At 42.5% G+C, this 22,058-nt stretch overlaps 2 protein-coding genes across 2 annotated transcripts; both read right to left on the minus strand.

Annotated features, from left to right (window-relative positions):
• Positions 1 to 88: 88 nt before the first annotated feature.
• LOC103440264 (filament-like plant protein 4) lies at positions 89 to 5,378 on the minus strand. Its single transcript, XM_008378936.4, has 6 exons — positions 5,066 to 5,378; positions 4,232 to 4,354; positions 3,722 to 3,962; positions 1,178 to 3,587; positions 995 to 1,037; positions 89 to 856 (listed from the first exon to the last, which is right to left on the minus strand). Exons 2-6 carry the CDS (start codon positions 4,337 to 4,339, stop codon positions 404 to 406), a joined length of 3,255 nt encoding a protein of 1,084 aa, XP_008377158.3. The 5' UTR covers positions 4,340 to 4,354; positions 5,066 to 5,378; the 3' UTR covers positions 89 to 403.
• A 14,007-nt stretch (positions 5,379 to 19,385) lies between these two features.
• LOC139198283 (uncharacterized) lies at positions 19,386 to 21,655 on the minus strand. Its single transcript, XM_070826760.1, has 4 exons — positions 21,127 to 21,655; positions 20,208 to 20,532; positions 19,561 to 20,084; positions 19,386 to 19,501 (listed from the first exon to the last, which is right to left on the minus strand). The coding sequence occupies exons 1-4, from the start codon at positions 21,653 to 21,655 to the stop codon at positions 19,386 to 19,388; spliced, it is 1,494 nt and encodes a 497-aa protein (XP_070682861.1).
• Between the last annotated feature and the right edge of the window lie 403 nt (positions 21,656 to 22,058).

Genomic DNA, 22,058 nt, shown 5'->3' on the forward strand with positions numbered 1-22,058 from the left:
AAGCCAATAGTAAGCAACAAACTGGAAGCAAATGGTCAAATCCGACCAGGCACAAATCCGGTGTTCATTTGCTAAAACGAATGAGAAATCATATAACAACTGTGACACACATTTTGTATTCAAATACTTTGAAACAGTTCATAAACTATGTCATTGTTCCGATTAACCCGAAAATACAGACGCGGCGTGCGAAGGACAGAAAAAAACGAATAAACAGATATGGGATGATATCATATACAGCCATTGGTTACAAAATTACCTCCGCCTTCACACCCAGGAATTCCCGGGAAATGGCGTTTATAGCGCGAATGAAGGAGGTTTCTGTCTTCGGTGCTGGTTCTAATTGTTCCTTTCAACGGCCTTTCCAACGAGAAAATGCGATTCAGGCTTTCGAGCTGCAAGCCTAATAACCGTTCTTTCCTTTTGAGGAGAAGAATCTGCTGATGCCGCGCTGATGTTTCTCTGGTGTTGGGGTAGAAGACGTAGATGAGGGAGTTGACTTGGAAGACTTGTGTTTCGGACTTTTGGAACTGACTGGTGATTTTAAGAGAGTGCCTGCCTCTGTGTCGGATGGGCATGGAGAGTTATGCAGGTTGATGGGAGACTCGCTGCCCACCACTCTGTTTACATTGACAGAAGAAGCGCCTTCCGTCTCACCTTTTTCTGAGTCTTGCAAGTTCATGGCACTGGTAGTGGGTTCATCCTCGGTGAACCCTTCACCCTTTTGACTCCTCCCACTGTATGGAGATCCCACGACCTCTGTTTGAGGGTGCAATGCTTTCAACTGCTTGCCGAGAAGAAATATGGTTTCTTGACACTCGGCAAGCTTCTCCGCTGCATCTGCCAACTCCCTGTCCTGTGATTACACAATATAAATGTTCAAGCTATCAGCATCCACTTGCTTCGGTAGGCCAGGATAGATCAATGTTGACAACACAAAAAACAACCAAGCACGGACAGAAAAGAAACAAGCAGAAATTGAACGTCGCCTCACCTGTTTTGTCTTGAATTCAGTCTCAGCTTCCAAACGCTCATTGCTGGCATAAAAAAAGGAAAATGTGAAAGTTAGAGTCGATCGCCAAACCTGAGACCAAATAAATTGAATGCTCAATAGTTTTGTTTTTTCATTTGCTATCAAGCAACAGATGCCACCGATGGAACAGAGATTGACGCTAACCTTTTCAACTGCTCTTGAAGTTCCGTGCACCTGGCCAAAGCATCTTGATGGTTCCTTTTCTCTTCTTGTAGCTCGCTTTCCAGAGTTTCGTTTCTGACTTGCAGAAGCTTCAGTTCAGTTTCTAACTCCTGAGCTCGTGACTCTAGTGACCTGTATGATTCTGCCATACATTTCAGCTGCGTCTCGGCTAAGCTATTTGAGTTCTTAGCAGAAGCAAATTGTGATTTAGCTTCAGCAAGAAGCTGCTCAGTTTCCTGTAATTGAGACTTTGTAATCTCTAGAGTTTCAGAACATCTTGCCAAATCCGTTGCCAGGTTATCTTTCTCTGATTTCAGTTGTTCAAACTCCTCCAGCGAGATTTTGCATGGCTCGGCATTTGGTTCATAGCCGGAGACAAGATTTCCATCGTCAGGAACTTCAGGGTTCGTATGATTAGGAATGTGGACACAAACATTTTGAAACCTTTGTGATGAATCCTTCTCAACTACCTTATTCTCTGGTAATGCTACCTTGTCAATGCAATCAGGACTGTTAGTTTCTGATTCAACACCCTTGAAGCCTAGAACGTTGAATTTGAGTTCACTGGCGTTTGCTAAAACATGCGAAAGGCCAAGAACAAATTCACCCAAACTTAAGTTTCCATGAATAACTTTACTAAATGTGCCAGAGAATTCTTCAATCTTTAGGGTCAATCCATCGCCATCCGGAAACGTGTCATGCACTTCCATCACTTCTTTGCCCAGGGACAGCACAAAGTCATGGATCAAAGAAATGGCAGATGCCAGATCTTTGCTTATTACTTTCATGGTCTCTGTGGCTGGCTGGGACAAAGTGATTTCCTTTTCTGTGGTTAAACCAGAATCATCAGGATTTGCCTGCCGGTCACATAGGGCATCAGAGCTGTGAACTTCCTCAGAAACACACTTTACAGTGTGCGGGTGCAGAGTATCTTGTGCTTCCTGGACTACAAGTTTGATATCCTCAACAACTTTCCCAAAATCGGTTTCCTTAGATAAGAATTCCAATAGCATACAGATTTTCGAACGGAGTTTCACCAGTGGCAGCTGGCTTTCATCAGATTCAGGACTGGATCCTGACAATTCCGCATTAGAAGATGCCTGGTCACCTACCAAGGGACTTGAATCATGCTGCTGCTCAGATTGGACATCTTTGGCGGCCGTGACATCTCCCATAGCATCATGACTCTCTCTTTCGGATGTCTTACTAGAGATGGCTCCATTCGAGTCATTTGGCAAACAAGCCAACTTCTCCATCTCCAGAAAGTCATCCATAAGATTCAAGTCGTTTTGACTTTCAGATTTGTTTGACTTTGCATTGTTCTTCTCCAATGTTGTGGCCCAAGACTCAGCATAGCTTCTGGTGTCATCATTACTATCTTCAGACAAGGAGGTCAAGCTTGGTGGATTGCTTGCGTCCTGGCTTGACGAACCTCCAGGGGTGATCTGAACAACAGATTTTGGCGAGCCTTTCTGTAGATTGTTGATTTGAAGTTGTGCTTCTAATGTTTGAAGCTTGCTGGCTGCCTGAGCATACATACTCCTTGAATCCAGCACATCGCTGTTACGCTTTGCCAAAGCTTCTTTCAGCATCTTTGTTTCTTCTTCCATTGCTAATAAACGTTCTGTGAGAAATTCATTCTCCTTTTGAAACTTCTGTACATTATCAAGAGAAAACTCAGTCGCTGGGGACATGTGTGGGGACATTTGTGGACTAGAAAGCTTAACAGGAGACTTCCTTAATCGAGTTTCTCCATAATCTCGGCCTAAACTTTCAACCTCTAGCTTCATTTGTGCAAGTGCAGCAGGACCAGGTAACTTCTTCCGCACAAGACCACGTAATCTTTGGCACTCTGCTTCAAGCTTAGTTATTTTTTTAACACCTTCCATATGCTGCTTGTTGGCTGCTTCGGCAGACCTCATACTCATGTTCTTTTCCTCATTCCGAATTTCTAGCTCCTTGGCGGCTAGATGGAGTTCATACTTCAGAGAATGTATTTCCCTTTCACAAGACTCAACGTTGCTCTTAAAATGCTCAATTTCTGCCTCAGCTTGTGACTTCTCTTCGCTTATCTTGAATAGCATATTCGAACGCTCTTGTAAGGACCTGGAAATAGCGGCATTTTCAGCAGCAGACCTTAGGAGTTCTTGATCTAAATTAGCTATCTTCGTTTCGAGCTCATGCTTGATTTTGTCAACTTGTGTGTTTTTGGTTAAAACAACGTCTTGTATTTTCTGCTCATGTTCTTCCTTAAGATTACGTATCTGTCGCATGCACTCTTTAAGAGCACCATCCAAATGTGCGGCCCGGTCTTCAGCAGTGAGCTTCAAAAGAGTCACAGATTCTAGATGAGTTTTCAATGCGAGAGCCTCCGCTTCAGCCTTTTCCCAACCTGCGGCAAACAGGCGTTTTAAATAAATTAATTTCTGTCAAGTGTCAACTCAAGAAATCCTTGATCAGCACCCAATCAAGAACTTTATTTTTTCTGTAGTCGAGTTACTTACACCAATATCATTATTATCATACCTGAGACGGCTTCTTCGGCAACTTTAGCATGCTGTTTAACCAAGCTCTCTTTGGTAGTCATCTCGGAATCGGCCTCAGTGAGCTTATCATTCAAATCCTTAATTTCGTCCTCCAATGTCTGAACTTGATCCTCATAATTCTTCACTTGATCCTCGTAATTCTTCACTTGCTCCTCCAAACCGGTCAGATGCGAATATTGCTCCACAGAAATTTGCACATAATTTGGTTTTTTGTACTTCTCCTGATTGCATAAGAAGCAAAACCGAAAAATAACTATTACTAAATTTGTAGAAACCTAAATAATCCATCAAATTGCAACAGAAATTGCTGTCAACTGTGACAAATTCATTAAAAACTAAATAATCCATCTAATTAGAACAGAAATTGCTGAGACAAATTCATTAAAAATTCAAAACTGCATAACGAAAACATGCTAGAAATGCCTACTTACTGAGTCAATGTAGTGAATATGCAAAATATTACTGATTAATTTACTGTCAATGAACTTACTTGCTCAGTCTGTGCCTGGCTGGCAAGAGAGTCCGCTGCGGCGGCGGCTTTCTCCGCTGCCGCCTTGTCCGACGACTTTTTCTTCCACGGCCAACCCCGTCGGTCCATATTAGACTGTAATGTCTGCATAAATTACGATTCAAAATAGTAGTTGTTTGTTAGTTGCGAGAAAAAAGGAAACCGATTGAATTAAATTAATTAAGAAACAAAAATACTGATTAGGAAAGTAATTAGAAACTTAAAAACTTGAGTCATTCAGTTTAAAATCCAAGTCAAATAATGGTAAGAAAACTCAGAAGTTCCATTTCTGCAAGAGCATTGCGAAGAACAGAAAATGCAGATGCAAATCACAAAAACGACATGTCGACTAATGAAGAACGGAGAACGACGAGATCTTGATTACGGAGCTATATTTAGCTGGAGATCCTACGGATTTAAAGAGATTAATACCGTAATACACTGACACTGAAAAAGCTCAAAAATCCGATACGAAACGGAAACAAAATTAGAAAATCGGAAACACGAACGAAATCGTTCAACACAAAAGCAAAAAGATGAACAGGAAAATCGGTGGAAACAAGCGGAGAAAACCTCACCGACAGAAAGAGATGAAAATTTCTAATTTGATGAAGTAATAAATCGCATAAAAAATCACAGTCTGTTTCCAGGAAGCAGAATAAAGACGAATTATCAGCAGAAAACCGCATTTATTTATTTATTTTAATTTCAAATATTTTTCATCTCTCGTGTATGAGAAGCTTCTGGTAGATGGCGGTGACGAGCAGAGATTAAAAGAAGTCGGTGGAGACAGAATGCGTGGGGGAATCAGCTTACCGGAACTAATGCAGCTTCCGAAACACTCCGATGCGGAGAGTATCAGACTCCGAGACCGAGACCGAGACTCCGAAATGGAGATCCGAATTCGGAATTTTGTTATCGGCGAGTGTCGGTTTTAGAGAGAGAGAGAGAGTGCGACGGAGGTGGAGGTTGTGGAAGAGCGCGGGGAGAGAAAGAGAGAGAAAGAGGAAGAAGGAGAAGGAGAAGAAGAAGAAATGGATTGCGGTGGTGGTGGTGGTGTGGTGGGTGCGAGAAGAGAGTGAAATATTCGGACTGAGGTGTCACTTTAAAAGGTAAGACGTTAGAAAAAGCCTCCAAAAAACCATCACCTTAAATTTTGTATTATTTTTTTGAAAAATTAAAAAGAAAAATAAAAACGGAGAAGACAACAAAATAAAAAACTAATTAATAAGCATGGGGAATGCTTCTTTTTTCCTTTATCTTTTGTTCCTTTAATTTAATTAGAATCTGCGATATTTATTAATCGGAGACGAATTGGCGAATTTACCCTCGATAGAACGTAAGAATGGCAATTAAGTCAAGACTGCTTCTGTAAAAAACACCTTTTCTCTTAAGTATTTGTACTGGTTTGATACTGAGATGTTTTTATAAAAAGTAGATATAAAAAAAATTGAGCTCAAAAAAATGTTTAGTAAACACTTAAAAACAACTTATTTTCACACATTTGGGTGATTTGGGTGAAAAAAAAAAACTAAAAAGGTAAAGCAGCCAAAATAAACTTATCCTCATAACGCAACAGAAGCAATTTTTTTTTCAAAATACAGCAATACCAAACCAGCCGAAAAGCTATAAATGTCAAAATTTGTCGAAAATCAAAGCGTTTCTACACTTGAATGCTTATTCAGAAATTTTTGTAATTATCAAAAAGCACTTTTGGCGTTTACAGAAGCAGTCGCAAACGGACGCTCTTGCGACGCTTGTGGGGGAAGCGAATGTGAGCTGTATCCAATATTAGAAAGTTCTGTTGGGCTGTTGGAGTATGTTATGTTTCCATTACCGGGTCTGGACCACCGTCAGTAGTACAGCTCACCGCTCTAATGTGCTGTGCTGTGCTGTGCTGTTGGATGCGCTGCGGGTGCTGCGTGGTGCGGTGGACCGTCGCAGCAAGGTAGTGATTTTGTTATTTTATATAGATCGGAGCATCAATGCCATGAGAAATTTTTCAATGTGACCGGTACACAGTGTAGTACATTACGTATCATTATACAAATTATGAGATATATGTGTTAAAAATTTAATAACTTAAAAAATAAAATTTTCCACCACTTATATAAAAACACATGATGTACCTTTCGTGTTCCGGTCACAATAAAAAATTTCTCCAATACCGTGGGTTGGACCAACCTTGGATATTTGGGGTTCTTTCTTTTTTATCATGATATAATTTTTGGATATTTGTTTTCTATACCCTACTTCGGCATGGAGTTATTATAATTTTCTACCAAAGCTTGACAAATAATTTGTTGATCTTGATTTTAGGATTTAGCCATGAATTAAAGTGGAATGGATCCGTGACACTATTTTTTACCTAAATTACATGTTCTGATGAGGCTATCTTCATAATGTATTTCAACGATCTGAACCGTATATCTTCTAAGTATTCCCTCAAAGATCATGATTACCATAAGTCCCCAAAATCTACAACCATATAAATATAAGGGTTTAGGGTTTCTTTGTAGAACCATACTCTTCGATTTTCTTTACTACAAATAAATGTATTAATGGTTTTGGATCTGTCTTATTTTTTCAAAGATGATCTATGAATGATGTTCTAAAAAATAAACGATCCGAGTAGTTAAAATACAATGAGCCCCACCAAAAATGATTAAAAAATTGTGTAAAAAAATAGTCACAAATCTGTCTCCAATAAAGGACGTGTGACTCTAAACAAAACAAAGCATAAGTGGCAATGAATGAAAGAAAAATACTGTGCGAAAATCAATTCCCTTGTTTAGTGACTTTGGAATGCTCGTGTACTTTTATTTCGTCATGTGTTTTAACATTTTTGTACTGTATCATAGTTTATTTGACCCAAATTTCTCGTCTCGAATTTTTCTAGTTTATGGACAATAGACATGTATTGGTGCACATATTACTGTTATACGCATTAAACGTAAAAACATGTAAAAAGTTGGTAATTTCCCCTTTTTGATGATTTAGCCCCATAATTGGTGATAGGTAGATAGCCCAATCAATCATTCAACAAATAGACCTCGTAAAAAGTAGTCATATATGATTATATACGATACTTTCAACCAAAGCAATATATAAGAACGACACAAAAATCAAAAGTAAGATTTGTGGTGTTTAAGTTTTGGGCATGTGAATTTTGACATTAGATTGCGGGGTATCAAAGTGCAAGATTTCACGATTGAATCAAGATTTTATTCGGATCATCAGAGTTGATAAATTGAGTAATTCGAATCACACAACGTTCAGCATTAGTCATCACACTATCCACCTCACACAAATCAAATTTGTATCTCTCTATTTCTCTTTCATGGTCCAAATTACACGGTCAGCCTGCGAGATCTTGAAACAATCTGAATTCGTCACCATTGTTCCCTACAAAAGGCTGACTTAGATAACACGTATGCACTTGTTGTGGCAATGTTTCGCGTAAATGATACATTGATATGTGATTTTTTTTATTTTTCTTTGTACCCTTAAAAATGGTCTTTAATTATTTGGTTACAGTGTTTTTTTTTTTTGTCAAAATTTAGTAACAATGTTGGATAAGTATTAATGCAACTGCTTGATATATTATAGCAGGATTAAACAATAGTACAGAAAACATAAATTTGCTCTGAATTTCTGTTAAACAAAATGAGACATGTATATGGGAAAATATCATTAATTGAAAAAAATCAGAAGCATATATTTTGGTGTTATTGGGGGTATTCAGAGCGATAGTAATGAAAAGATGTAGATTTTGTTTTATTTTTATTAAACTTATCAAAATTAAATATCAATGACATATTAATCAACTTGACAATATAGCAATTAAAGATGGACAACATAACGATCAGTTATCAACGACAAATTGAAGGTCACAATTGTAATTTTCGACGATATATAAAACAGGATTACTTACCTAATCAAAAGATTAACGACATCCATATACAATTATACTTGCAATTACACGAAAATCAATTGATTTAGGGGTGTGCTATCTACACATCCTTTTTACTTTTCACACACTCCTTATTAATTTATATCCGTTGATTTTCTTCGATTCATTCGATCCGACAGCAGAAAACCAAAAAAGTGTGGGAGAAGTAAAAAATGGTGTGTGAATATCATATCTCTTGATTTATCTATTTATTTTGGAGACTGTCAGAGTGTGGGCTAGTGTACAATAAAAGCCTGCGGTCCACTGCTACAGAACGGCGACTATGAAAAGCATCAACAGCTTCACTTTTTTCTTTTTCTGATAGAATGAAGAATGAATAGTTGCAGCCACTTTGATGAGATTGTGTACAAAGTCAACCTAATTTTAGTTGATGTGGGATCATGACTGTTCAATTCAAACGATAAACAAGGAATTAGATCCGCTCTGAATCTTAATATCCGAACATATAGATCAATTCATCTGGATCGCTGATTAGTGTGTAAAAGAAATTAGGATGGAAAAATTAGTATCCGGTCCCTAGTTTTTATTGTTCATTGACTAACACCTTATTAGTTTTCAAATTTTGATTCAAGTCCTTAGCATTAATGTGATAATGAATTTACATGTTTATTATATAATTTTTTTAATATAAAAATTAGTAATTAATTTAGGGTTTAATACTCACACCTCTATTAAACTTCTAATTAATTTTCAATTCAAACATTTCCAAAATAATAAAAAATTAAATTAAATTAAGTTTGTACCTATTAGTTTTTTTTTATATATAAAAAGATTCTCAATTTTTTAATCTTAAATGTACCCGTTCATATAATTTTTCAATTATTTTAATCTTAAATGTACCCATTCTCAAATATATCAATTTGTTATATGTAAAATGTACCCTTTTTTAATATAAAATCCATTCAAATTTTTTAATCCATGTTTAAACTTATATGGGTACATTCTTTTTCGTTGATTTGAGAATGTATCCATGTTTTGGTACAATAACTTTTTTTGTTAATTTTGGTTAATGTACCCATACATATATGTATACACACACAAACAATATAATAGAGAGAATAATTTAAATTTTATTATTTTTAATCCCATAAATTATGGGTTTTATTTAAAATCTCATTAATATAAACAATTAAAATTTTCAATTTTTAATTTTTAATTAAAAAAATATAGTAACTTACATTATTACATTAATATCAGGGACCTCAATCAAAAACTAAAAACTAACAAGGTTTCAATCAAAAAATATTGATAGATAGGGACCGCATCCAAAGTGTCCCAATTAGGATTGTTGATTTGTGTGAGGGCTAAGGAAATGAGTTAATGGAGACCGTGAAATTCAGTTTGTGCGAAAACTATCCATGAAGAATATCAAGAAAATGAACCCTCTCGCATGCTAAACCAAATTGTTTTCAAACTCGAATGGAGATCTTTTTCGAATCTCACAGTCCGAAGTTGACAGACGGAGATATTCGGACTACTCATTTTAAATTGTACAACTTCTGTTAACTCATCCCACTGATCTACTGCACAAAAATAAAGAGACTGGATCTCTCTCTCCCTCTCTTGAACAGTTCGGACTACTCCGTCAGTGGGTTCTGGACCGCATATTCTCTATTAGCTTTTCATTAAACTTAATTATGGGTTTTAAACATATTTAACTCCATTAAAATTCACCATGTTGATAGCTAAGGTTTTCAATGGAAGTTGTTATTAAGATTTTAAGATACAAATCAGCCACAAATAATGTAACAACAAACCACACTGATATTGTTGTCCCAACTTATAATTTACTATCGGCACATTACAACAGGTATAAAAGTTCCATCACAAAATTATTAGTGTAAGTACTTAATATAAATCATATTCGAAAAGAATCCCCGCCGAATCCTTTTCCTAGAGATTCTGTAATTATGACCGTTCATCGTATATCGTGCGGTCAGTTTTTGTTAAGTACTATTTATATTTAATTTTAAATTTTAAATTTTAAATGATTTCTGATCGCATAAGATACAGTAAACGATCACAATCACGGAATACCTAGAATCCTTAGAAAAAAGATCTAGCAAGGATCCTTTTCCAATTATATTAATTTTTTCGGTGTGCGATTCTTGTAATTTTAAAACGAATTTGGATCTCATTCAGATTCAAATTGTGAGGATCCCTAGTAACTATTCATCGTACATCGTGCTATAAGAAATCATTTGAATTTTTTATTCAAAATTAAATATAAATAATATCCAACGAAAATTAATACACGATATACGATGAACGGTTATAATGGTAGAATACGGAAAGGAGTTTCATCCTTCTAAAACATGTTATACAACCCCAAAATTGAGCGACTGGGACCCACACGCTAATTGAGGTGCGTAGGAGATAAGACCAGTACAATCCAACAGTGGAGCGGAGGAGGAGCGGAGGGCAGCATCCTATGAAAACGAGGTGGTAAAAGACACGTGGTCCCCACGCAGCACACGTTTCAGCCTTCAGTTGTCATGTACAAGCTTTAGGCTTTTTATCACGTGGGGTCCACTGACTTCTTACCCTCTTTCCTAGAGATTTTTATGAAACCGGCACACAAGATGATACACCACATGTTACTATACAAATAGTGGGATATGTGTATTAAAAAGTTAATAATTTAAAAAATAAAAATTTCCACCACTTATATCAAAACACATGATGTACCACTCGTGTGCCCATCATAATAAAAAATTTCTCCTTTCCCACATACAAATGAAATATTTCAATGTACCAGAAATACAGCTCGATACATCAAATATAATAACACAGTTGGTTTAAAATTTAAAGGATGACACCAAGTATGCCGAGCTGTATTGACATGTGTCGAAAGAAAACGACCATGTTTCATATAACACGGGTGATTAGCCCCCTTAATCATCGAAACGTACAGCGTCGGCAGCCTTAATTGTTAATTAGGTTCCAATGACGACAGTCTATGAAACAAAAACCAACCCGCGCTCCAAAACCTACCATACAAAACAAAACATCATCCCAACTTCACAAATTATTAAAACGACAAAACCAAGATTAAGATGTAATTATCCTCCTCGATCATCCTTCTTTTACTATTTTGTGCTCCACATATTTTAAATTTCCTTCCAAGTACTTTCCCTGTTCATGTTCTATTTTGTACTCCACAAATTTTAAATTTCCTTCCAAGTACTTTCCCTGTTCATGTTCTATAGTATGTTCTTCATTAAATAAGACGAGACAACCACCATATGACAATTTCTGTGTTCAGATTCTACACGATATGTTTTGAATTCAATTTATGACGCTGTGAATCATACAATAATGGTCAACTAGAAATTAAAATGCTTATTTGGTGAAGATTTTTAATTGTTTGTGCGGTCTTTCGACCTTCTTTTTGTTGTTAAATGATTCATTTCTGATTTGCCTCTCTGGCTCAATGGTCAACATATACGACTTAGCGTGAGGGATTTTGTTCATTCATAGTTTCATACCAGTTAAATTTTGTAAATTATTTTTTTATCAACAAAGAAAATACAAGACAATAATGTACTATAATTTTATAGAATTCTCTTTTTATTTGTTTTAATATATGGATTAGCTGTAAACTTTAGAAAAATCTAAACTGTTGATGGATACATTTGAACTAGTCAAATTTATGTTTATATTTACGCACAAAATGTGTCCATCTTGTACTACTAAGTTTTTTTTTTTTTTTTCAAAAGATGCCAGCTGGTAGTTTTGTTACGGTAGTGCACCATTTGAAAGGTCAGGAAAACTCATAAAGACATTTCAGCATCACTCCAGACACCATTGTGTGTTCATCAGTGTTGTGCCGTGTGAAATACAAGCATTACTAAGTTGTTTATTTTATGATATATTATACGTCTTAAACCGAACTACCAAAGTATATAAATTGCAAATTGGAAAGGATTGTTCTGAGTCTCGAAAATTAATTTATAGTTTATTGTGCACTTATTCTTTTTAATTCATATAGTGTATGCATTAGATGACATACTACGCTCTAATAGATTGAGTGGATTTATATATATAAAACGAATGCATTAGATTAGATCAGTCCTAATGTATTGAAACCAACAAGTTAACAACCGAGTCCAGATTAATGAACACATCCACAACTAATTAATCACCATTTTAGTTGATTGCTAGTCTTTTTATTCTTTTTATTTGTTAAAGTATGTTAAAATAGTGTTGTCCTTATCATCCTCTTTCTTAAACTTAAACCCAAGCCTCTTTGACTATTTTCATATCTCCTTCCACTAATCTCAAGACCAAAGTTCTCCTTAAAGCTCATAAACAACAGATTGTCTGAATTCCATAAGAGCCACCAACATCCAATCAAACCCCATGAAAGAAATTAAAGTAAAAACGTCGGATTCAGGCCTTGAGCCTACGGAAATTTTTTAAAGATCATAAGTGTATAACACAAATTTTTTTACGTCAAAAAAAAATATCAGAACGGGCTTGTGACCATTCTGGTCCCTTCGTTCTCCTCGTGATAGATAAAGAAAACCCTAATTTTCAATCAGAAACACAGTTTTGGTTGGAGGAGAAGAAGCCAAGTCCCGTCTGCCTCTGCATTTGTCAACAATTCGACCCCTCTTTTTTCTGCTTTCCCTTTCCTATGTCCCCAAACCATATTCATAATTGAATCGTGCATGCTGCATGCAATAAATTTTCTACTATACGTCGGTACGCAATATACGTAAATTCTCGTCCGTTGATTATTGTTTATTGAATTTTTTTACTACGTATTTAATTATTTATTATTCTTTTTCTGTATATCTATACATCTCCATTATCTATTTCTTAAAATATTTTTAAAATTTTCCGACATAGAAATTCAATTTCTCAATATACGACATTGGTAGAGAAAGCATTTGGGTCCTCTGCCAGACTAGGTGTTGACCCTAGAAATTACAAAACCTACGTGGCGCGCAGGCCGAATATATTCTAAGCTAACTACGTCCTTCGGTGATTGCGGGGCGTGCCAACTCGTCGGCCGAGGAGTAAATTTGTTGATGTTGCGTTGAGCGCGCTGCTGACTTCTGTGTCTTGCGATTGCGGCCGAGGAAGGAACAATTCTCGGCCTCTTGGGCTCTCGAGCCTGAAGACAAGGCTGCTAATTTGCGAAGTTCACGAACCGAATTCGGCTTACAATGTGCCGAATGTAATAACTGTAACACCCCACCTCGCCGAGAAGGCTAATGAGATGACCTCGACCAACAAGGATTCGAAAACCCTTCTCGACCGAGACTTGGATAGGCAGTCGACCGTTCTCGCCGCAGTGCTGTTGATGCCAACGGAAGATACTGCGAGACCAACCGACTCTACGGTGACAGAGCTATCTATGCCGACTTAAGATATCACCGGTTGCTTCCACAGTGCTGTTGATGCCAACGGAAGATGTGTCAGCGAAAAAGGAAAAGAAAAAGATCTCAAGTTGTGAGAGTTTGCGCAGGGCAATTTTGTATTGATTTTTGTGGGGCTTTTTCCATTGCTGAATGTCTTGTATTTATAGAAGCAGAACACCGAGCCCGAGTTCTAATCCTATTCGAACTAGGTTTCCTTCTCCGGATTAACGTTACCTCAATCAGTCCTACCTCTGCTAGGACTACGAATCTAGTCCTTAACTGAGCCGGATTCGCCTTCTAGTTTTACTGATCTCGTCGAGGGTCCCTATTGTATTAGGACTCGACTTGCACTCTGATTTAACCGATCTAGGCCTAGAAGCCCATGAGCTGAAGCCCCCATGACTTTCTCGCCGTAGTCTTCCCGGGCCGAAAGTAATACCTCCCTCGGCCCAAACTGCTATTTTGGGCCTAAACATTGCCCCCTCGCTTTTGAGGTCCTCGGCCTGAAACCTTCGGCCGAGTTTCGGCCTTGAAGAAGCGAATCTACCACTCAGGATCCCAATACCCGAGTTCCAAGGCGTATTTATTGAACATGATCGCACGATCTTGATCCTGCTAAACCACTCGCCACGTGGCATCCCCTAACATGGCCAATCCCCGATGATGACGTCTGAAGCGTGCGCCTGCCCGAACCGTCTCGTCATTATGACCACTATCTCAATCCGCGAGCCATTTCATCAGTCCGTGAGCCCTCCTGTCATCGTGCAGGCGTCGAACCGTCTTTCGTCATTAACTTCGCCGTCACACGCGATCGTGCGCCCCCAAAACCTAAAACCGTCGGTCTTCTCAACCGCATTCCCCAAATGCTCATCATGATCAACGATTCCTCCGGTCGATTTTGCCCTTTGTTTTGAATTTCGAACGATTGCTCTTCCTCCCATTACTCTATAAATACCGAAATTTCCTCATTTGTACTTTACATTCTCAAACTTCCTGAAATCCCCTACTCTTGCTCTCAAGTGCATTCCTCCATTCCAAGCTTTCGTCCTCAAATCCCCAACCCAAAAAACCTCCTTACGCTGTGCTTTTACAATGGCCTCCTTCATCTCCAAGCTTTCCCGGGAATGCGACCAGCATCAGAAGATCCTTGATCGGAGCTCGATCAAGAATATACGGTTCGAGAACGACATGAGCACCGTCCACCAAATCCTGGGTCCTCTCTTCAAGGCAACAATCCCGCCGACCATCACTGGTCTTCTCCAGGAACACTGCCTTACACCCTTGCTCCAAGGGTTTGAATGGTCGAGATGGGAGGCGGCAAAGCCCCAAGGCTCCTGGCCCTCGACGACCACCACCTGGGCGACCTGGGTTGTCCGAATGGAACGGCTCTTCGGCGAAAAATGGAAAATCCTGGGCATCTACGACGCCATCCTCCTTTCGTCGATGGACATTGTCCCTGACAAGGAGCTGCTCCTGGCCGCTCTATGCTTCTGGTGCTCAGCCACCAACACAATGGTCCTTCCCCTTGGTCCCATTGGTCCCACCATCCTGGACATCACCGCCATTTTGGGGACCTCGGCCACCGGGATCCCTATCGACGCGACCCTCTCCGGGCACCCGTCGAATATCGATCTGAAGACGCTCTTCGACCGTCGAGCCTTCGAGACCCTGAATAGTGACGGTCACATCCCGTCGAGGGATGAAATACAGAAGCTCCACAAGAACTTTCTCAACTACAACACCCTCTACCTTCACTTCGCCGGTCGAGGGGAAGAGGACCTGCGAGAAGGAGAGCATGAAGCCTTCCTCTTCTACTGGTACAATAAATACATTTGTTGTACCAAATCAAACAAATGTTTGGTCGAGAATATGCCAGTGGCCGAAGCCCTGGCCAGTGGTCGCGTCCTGGCGCTGAGTTCTAATATTCTTGCCCACCTCTTCCGTTGCCTGGCCGAGGCGACTCTCCACACGGTGGACCCCCACCAGAATGGCCCTCTCTGGGTCTTCCAGCTCTGGTTGCAGGTGTACTTCGCCTCCCTTCGGCCGGCTATAGCTGATTTCTCAGCAACAGAGGCTCTTGGTCCTCAGCTAGCCTCCCGACCAACGCCTCCTCATCAGGCCGAAGAGGTGTTTAGGTACCTCTTTGCCCTTGACGATCTCACAAGCGACGAATTCCTGATTTGTCGTCGTCGTGATTACCCCCCTCCATCAAACTGCCTACCTCTACGTGGGCGGCAGAGGAGGACGCCGCTCTTCGCCGAACCTGGGGGTCGTTCGTGCTTGCTCGCGACCTTCCTCTCGGCTGCGACGGGAAACGGTCGGGGTGGGAAGTGTACCATCCGAACTTCCTTGCCCGTCAGCTCGGCTATCTTCAGGGCTGTCCCGTCCCCCTTCTCTCTTCCCGCACAGTATTGAGCCGCGGACGCGAGCCTCGCTCTTCAGAGAACGAGTGCAGGACTGCCGCGAAGGAGTTTCAAGAGTACTGCCAAAGATTTCGCCTACGACCGGCCACCCCAGAAACCCATTGCACTGACACCTTCGGTGAGTGGTGGGAAAATTACACTTAAGAGTTCTTCGGTGCGCCGGTCGAGGATGTACTAAACAGGCTCTTCGGTAACCGACCTAAGAAAGCCCCGGCCCCCCATTCTCAAGGTAGTTGTTCAATTCCCCCTTTTTCTTCAACCTTGCCTGTTGTACGCCTTACTGAATTGTCTTTATCCTTTTAGGTAGTCGGCCTTTGAGAAAGACAGAGGTAGTTGCCGCTGCTATGGCCGGGAAAAAATCGGTCGTGGCCAAAAAGGACAAACCTGCTGGTAGGGCCGGGCTGACCAAACGGCCTCGCCAAGAGGCCGGGCCGGCTATCAAGCCTTCCCCGCCTGCCAAGCGGGTCAAGCAACTGGCGAAGAAAGGTGCACGGGAGATCCACGTTATTTCCAGCCACACGACGACTCCCAGTGCTTCCCCTTCTCCCGCCGCCGGCCATTCTGGTGTCAAGAAACAGCCGGCTTCGGCCATAGAGACGATCCCAGCGCGGCCTGCTTCTGTGGCCGGCGAATCAGTCGTACCTCCCTCTGTCGAGAAGGCACCTGTCTCACACCAGGCGGTTCCTACGACCGAGGAAACCTCTCCCAAGAATCCAAAGCCCACGGTCTTCGTGCTGGAAGAGAGTGAGGGGAGCGACGAGGTCCCGCTTGCGCGTCGTCCTCCTACTCGTCAACGAACTCCTCCAGTATCCGAGATGGCGGTTCAACCCGGCCCCTCCTCGGCTAATCGTGGCAAGCACACGGTCGAGGAACCGACCCCGGCGGCCGAACCTCTCGTTCCTTCTCAAGACCAGGACGTCCCTGCCTCCACTGAAGCAGCTGCGCCAATCGGCCCATCGGCAGCCGACCGTGGCAAACGCCTGCTCGAGGAACCCGAGGCCACGGCGGAATCGCCGATCCATCCTCAAGACCAAGGCTTCCACATCCCTCCACAAGAGGTTACCTCGGCTTTTGTAAGTACCTTCAATTTTCCTCCTGATTGCTTTTCTGCTTTAGAATTCTAAACAAGGAAAAACTAAATGTCAGGTGCCTGTACATTCTTTTCACCGTCAATTCTATGCGCCGAAGGGCGTTATCTATATTTCCTGGCCGCCTCAGTGGCCATCAAACGTAGATAACTTCCATCGGCCTCGTGAAGTGAGAAGCAATCTGAGACACTGGGCTCGGCCATTGAGTTCTTTAGGTTCGAGCAACGACCCTGGGGACATGGCCGAGGTCTCCTCTCAGCAGGTTAAAAAACGACACCTTCTTGCTATTCTTGTCATGACTTCCTTTAAGCTTAACCTTGTTTATTCGTGCAGGCTTCATGGGAGGTTGAATTCAAAGCTCTCCTCTCCAGTACGACTGCAGAGTCCGGCCCTTCGGCCGCTCCAACTGAGGCTGCCGATCCAAGCGCCCTAACCCAGTTGCGAGAAGTCCTGTCGCTCTCTTCATCGCAAGTACTTGAGCGCAACGGTCTTGATCTGCTCGGCGTGTGTCTGAACGACCTTGGGGCCGACGGTCGCCTAAGCGGAGATGCCATTGTTCGGGCATCGTCTGCTTTGGAGCGCGTTCGGGAGACATTTGGCATCTTCCAGACTGCTCTGAAGGCCGAACAGGACCTGCAAGCCGCCACGGCCGTTCAAGACACCCTCCGTCCGAAGATTGACGATCTACGGGCAAAAGGAGAAGCGTTAGCCGAGCTCGACCGTCAGATGGCCGAACTAACAAAACGCCGGTCGGTCATTGCTTCTGAACTTGCGAGGGACTTCGAGTCAGGCGGGAAGGATCGCCTAACTGAGTATGCGGCGGCCAAAAAGCGGGTCGAGCGCCTGAGGCTAGACAAAAAGAATCGGCAAGCCGAAGTCATCATGGCCGACGTGCGGTGGTTGGAATTGAAAGCTCTGCTCAGCACTCTTCTTCCCTCGTCTCCTTGAATGTATTAGACCTACTCATTTTTGTAATACCTGTCAATTTTAATGGAATGACTTTTCCTACAACAAACTTTTTATTCACGCATTTCCCATGTGACCGGATAGTATTTCTTCAAGAACTTCCCATTAATTGGTAATTTGTGAACTACTCCAGTCCGGTCTTTGAGATGATACGCCCCTTTACCGTATACCTTATGCACAATGAACGGCCCTTCCCAATTCGGCGACCACTTGCCGAACCTAGGATCTTTTATTCCTACGGGCAACACCGTTTGCCACACCAATTCACCCTCGCCGAACGTTTTCTGTCGTACCTTTTGGTTATAGGCTCGCTCGGCAATCTGTTTCTGTGCCACCAGTAAGTTATAAGCGTCAAGTCGCGCTTCTTCCAAATCTTCTAGTTCCTGTCTCATGGACTGATTATATTCGGCGCTAAACAAACTACTTTGTTCAATTAATCGCAACGAATTTATGCTCAACTCGACTGGTAGCACCGCATCGTGTCCGTAAGTCAATGCGTACAGGGTTGTTGCAGTCGCCGATCGGGACGACGTTCGGTATGCCCATAATGCCTCGTTCAACTTCAAATGCCACATGCCAGGCCTCTCTTTTATTATTTTTTCGAGGATGCCAATCAACACTTTATTACTTGCCTCGGCCTGCCCATTCGCCTGTGGATAATACGGTGTGGACTGTTCCAGCCGAATTTTCAAATTGGCCGTGTATTCCTTAAACCTTTCGGCTGTGAAGATTGTTCCATTGTCGGTTATGATCGTTTCTGGCACACCGAACCGGGTCACAATGTGTTCCTCCACGAAATCGCAAACTTCTTTAGACGTTAATTCGGCATATGATTTTGCTTCGACCCACTTAGTAAAGTAATCAGTTGCGACTATTATCCATGCATGCTTAGCAGCTCCAGAAGTCGGCGTGATTTTGCCGATTACGTCCATGGCCCATCCTCTAAACGGCCACGGCTTAATGACCGAATGTAGCGATTCGGCCGGGACCCTTTGTATAGGCCCATGGATTTGGCACTGCACGCATCCTCGTGCAAACTCGATACAATCTTTCAGTATTCTCGGCCAAAAATAACCGTGTCGTCGGAGTAGCCATCGCATTTTTCGTCCAGACTGGTGAGCTCCGCATACCCCTTCATGAACCTCTGCGATCGCTCGAGCACTCTCTTGAGGGCCGAGGCATAGCAATAACAAACCATCTTCGCCCTTTCGGTACAACTCGCTCTGGTACGTGACATAGTTCGTGGCGTGAGCCCGTGTCCTGCGACTGTGTTTTCCGTTAGGATTGTCAATATACTGCATAATGGGCTTTCTCCAATCATCTGGTACTGCCTCGGCCGCGTAAATTTCTATAGAGTCCTGGTCCTGCCGATCCAACAACGAAGGCAAGGACATGACCCTGGTGCGTATCACATTGTCTCGACGGAGGATTTGCTGATCAACCAAGGCCGGGTATAATTGTTGTAATATTGGTATCTCCCGGCCTAGCTTGCCCCCCAGGAGTTGTGCACCGGAGGCGATTTGAGCCAACTCGTCTGCGTCGGTATTATGAACCCGAGAAATATGCTCGAATGTAATGCCGTCAAAGGACTCGGCCAAATAGCTGGCGATCATGTGGTAAGGCGCCAGAGTACAACTCATGCAGCGAAAAGACCCATTAATTTGGTTAATTACTAGTTCAGAATCCCCGCGGACGAGGACACGAGTGGCATGTAGGTCAAGAAGGAGGCCTAGACCAATGACCAGAGCCTCGTACTCGGCCTGATTATTGGTACAGTCAAAATCCAATTTGAGCGAAAAATACCAACGATCGTTGTGAGGAGACTGAATGACGATGCCTGCACCGGCCGAGGACGAAGTACTGGAACCATCGAAATACATCGTCCAATAGTTGTCGCGGGTCACCACCATGCCAATCTCAACATCAGCACCCCCGAAATCATAAGGCGAAGGGTGCTGGGCAAGGAAATCGGCCAACGCCTGTCCCTTCACAGCTTTTTGCGGCACGTATTGCAAACTAAACTCGGACAACGCCATCGTCCATTTCCCAATTCGGACCTTCACAATTGGCCGGGTAAGCATGTACCGGATAACGTCGGTCTGGGCAATGACTTGGGTGACCGACGGGAGCATGTAATGCCTAAGCTTGGATGCAGCGAAGAACACGGCGAGACAGAGCTTCTCAACGGCGGAATAATTGATCTCCGGAGGACTCAGATTACGGCTGAGGTAGAAGATAGCCTGTTCCCGGCCGGCATCATTGTCTTGTGCGAGGAGGCAACCGATGGACTCGGCGGCCGCCGAAATGTACAGCTTGAGAGGCTTACCGCGCTGAGGAGGGACCAGGACATGTGGGTTTGTAAGGGAAACCTTGATCTGTGTGAACGCCGCCTGGTGCTCCTCATTCCACATGAACTTATCGGAGTCCTTGAGCTTCAAAAGTGTGGAAAAGGCTTTCATTTTACCTGCCGAATTAGCAATAAATCGGCGTAAAAAATTGATCTGGCCGAGTAAGGACTGTAATTGTTTCTTCGTTGTTGGGGGTGGGGCGGTGATGATTGCGCGTGCCTTGTTCTCATCGACTTCAATCCCACGATGATGTACGAGGAAACCAAGAAAATTCCCGGCCGATACACCGAAGGCACACTTGGCAGGATTCATCTTGAGGTTGTGCTGACGCATACGGAGAAAAGCCTGTCGGAGATCGTCCAGATGTGTCTGTCGGTGTTTAGATTTGACGACAACATCGTCGATATAAACTTCGACGATGGTGCCAATTAAATCATGGAAGATGGTGTTCATCGCCCGTTGGTACGTGGCGCCGGCATTCTTGAGGCCGAATGGCATGACAACCCATTCGTAAGTGCCGAGTGCCCCCGGGCACCGGAAAGCAGTTTTGTGCACATCGGCTTCGGCAATAAATATTTGGTTATATCCGGCATGTCCATCCAGAAAAGATAAGATCGCATGATTCGCCGCGGCATCGATTAACAGATCTGAAATCGGCATTGTATACTCATCTTTGGGCGTTGCCAGATTCAGATTGCGAAAATCGGTACAGATGCGCAGTGCACCACTTTTCTTTAATACAGGAACAATATTCGCCAACCATTCGACATATCGAGCTGTCCGAATGAACCCGGCTTTCAAAAGCCGAACTAATTCGTCCTTAACACTGAGTTGTACTTCGGTCGAGAATCGACGAGGTGGCTGACGGAAAGGCTTGAATCCGGGCTTAATACGTAATTCATGCTCGACCAAAGCACGATCTAAGCCGGGCATTTCATGATAACTCCAAGCAAAACAATCTTTGAATTCCGTAAGCAAAGCCCGCAACTCGTCCTTCATTTGTTGAGGAAGTAACGCACTAATAAACAAAAGTCGTGGGTCATCGGCCGTCCCAACATTAATCTCTTCCAAAGGGTCCTTGACAAGGGGCCGATAATCTTCGAGCTTGGCCGGGGCGGCTCGAATTTTATCAAAAGATAATACAGGCCCATTATCTCCCTCAGCAAGGAACTCGACGAGGTTGACACCCGAATTTGGTTGTTTGGATATCGTATACCAATGGGCCAGCAGTCGTTCCATAGTAGATGAAACCGCGGCCCTACGTGCTTCCCGATCGGCGTCAAACATCGGATTCGGGGAGAAAGTTAGCTAATCCGAGTCTCGCCGAATCCTGCTGGACAGTCTCGGCGCCAACCTCGATAGCTTTCTGAACGGAAATCCGAGTCGGCCGTCCTTCTTCATTGAAGCCTTGCAACGTAATATAGCCGACGTGATCGTCATAATACCGTGCTTGAATCATGTTGGCTTCGAAGGGCTGGCTATCGGCCGGATGAACAGTGACCGATTTGCCGTCCCAAAAGACAAGCACTTGGTACAATGAGGAAGGAATACAGCTGGTTTGATGAATCCAATCTCGGCCGAGCAATGCATTATACTCGGTTTTGGAATCAACCACAAAAAAGGCGGTCATATGGGTGCGACC

This window comes from Malus domestica, chromosome 08, assembly GCF_042453785.1.
Source record: "Malus domestica chromosome 08, GDT2T_hap1".
Lineage (NCBI taxonomy): Eukaryota > Viridiplantae > Streptophyta > Magnoliopsida > Rosales > Rosaceae > Malus > Malus domestica.

Bases quoted from the DNA above. Each gene is read 5' to 3' on its own strand.
- LOC103440264 (XM_008378936.4), bottom strand. From the start codon at position 4,339: ATGGACCGACGGGGTTGGCCGTGGAAGAAAAAGTCGTCGGACAAGGCG. The intron at 3,963-4,231 runs GTAAGTTCATTG...TTATGCAATCAG, and splicing joins GCCAGGCACAGACTGAGCAA to GAGAAGTACAAAAAACCAAA. The intron at 3,588-3,721 runs GTATGATAATAA...TGTTTGCCGCAG, and splicing joins TGCCGAAGAAGCCGTCTCAG to GTTGGGAAAAGGCTGAAGCG.
- LOC139198283 (XM_070826760.1), bottom strand. From the start codon at position 21,655: ATGGAACGACTGCTGGCCCATTGGTATACGATATCCAAACAACCAAAT. The intron at 20,533-21,126 runs GTACCGATTTTC...CTAATTCGGCAG, and splicing joins AAGTGGTGCACTGCGCATCT to GTAAAATGAAAGCCTTTTCC. The intron at 20,085-20,207 runs GCATTACATGCT...GTCCGAGTTTAG, and splicing joins TTCGCTGCATCCAAGCTTAG to TTTGCAATACGTGCCGCAAA.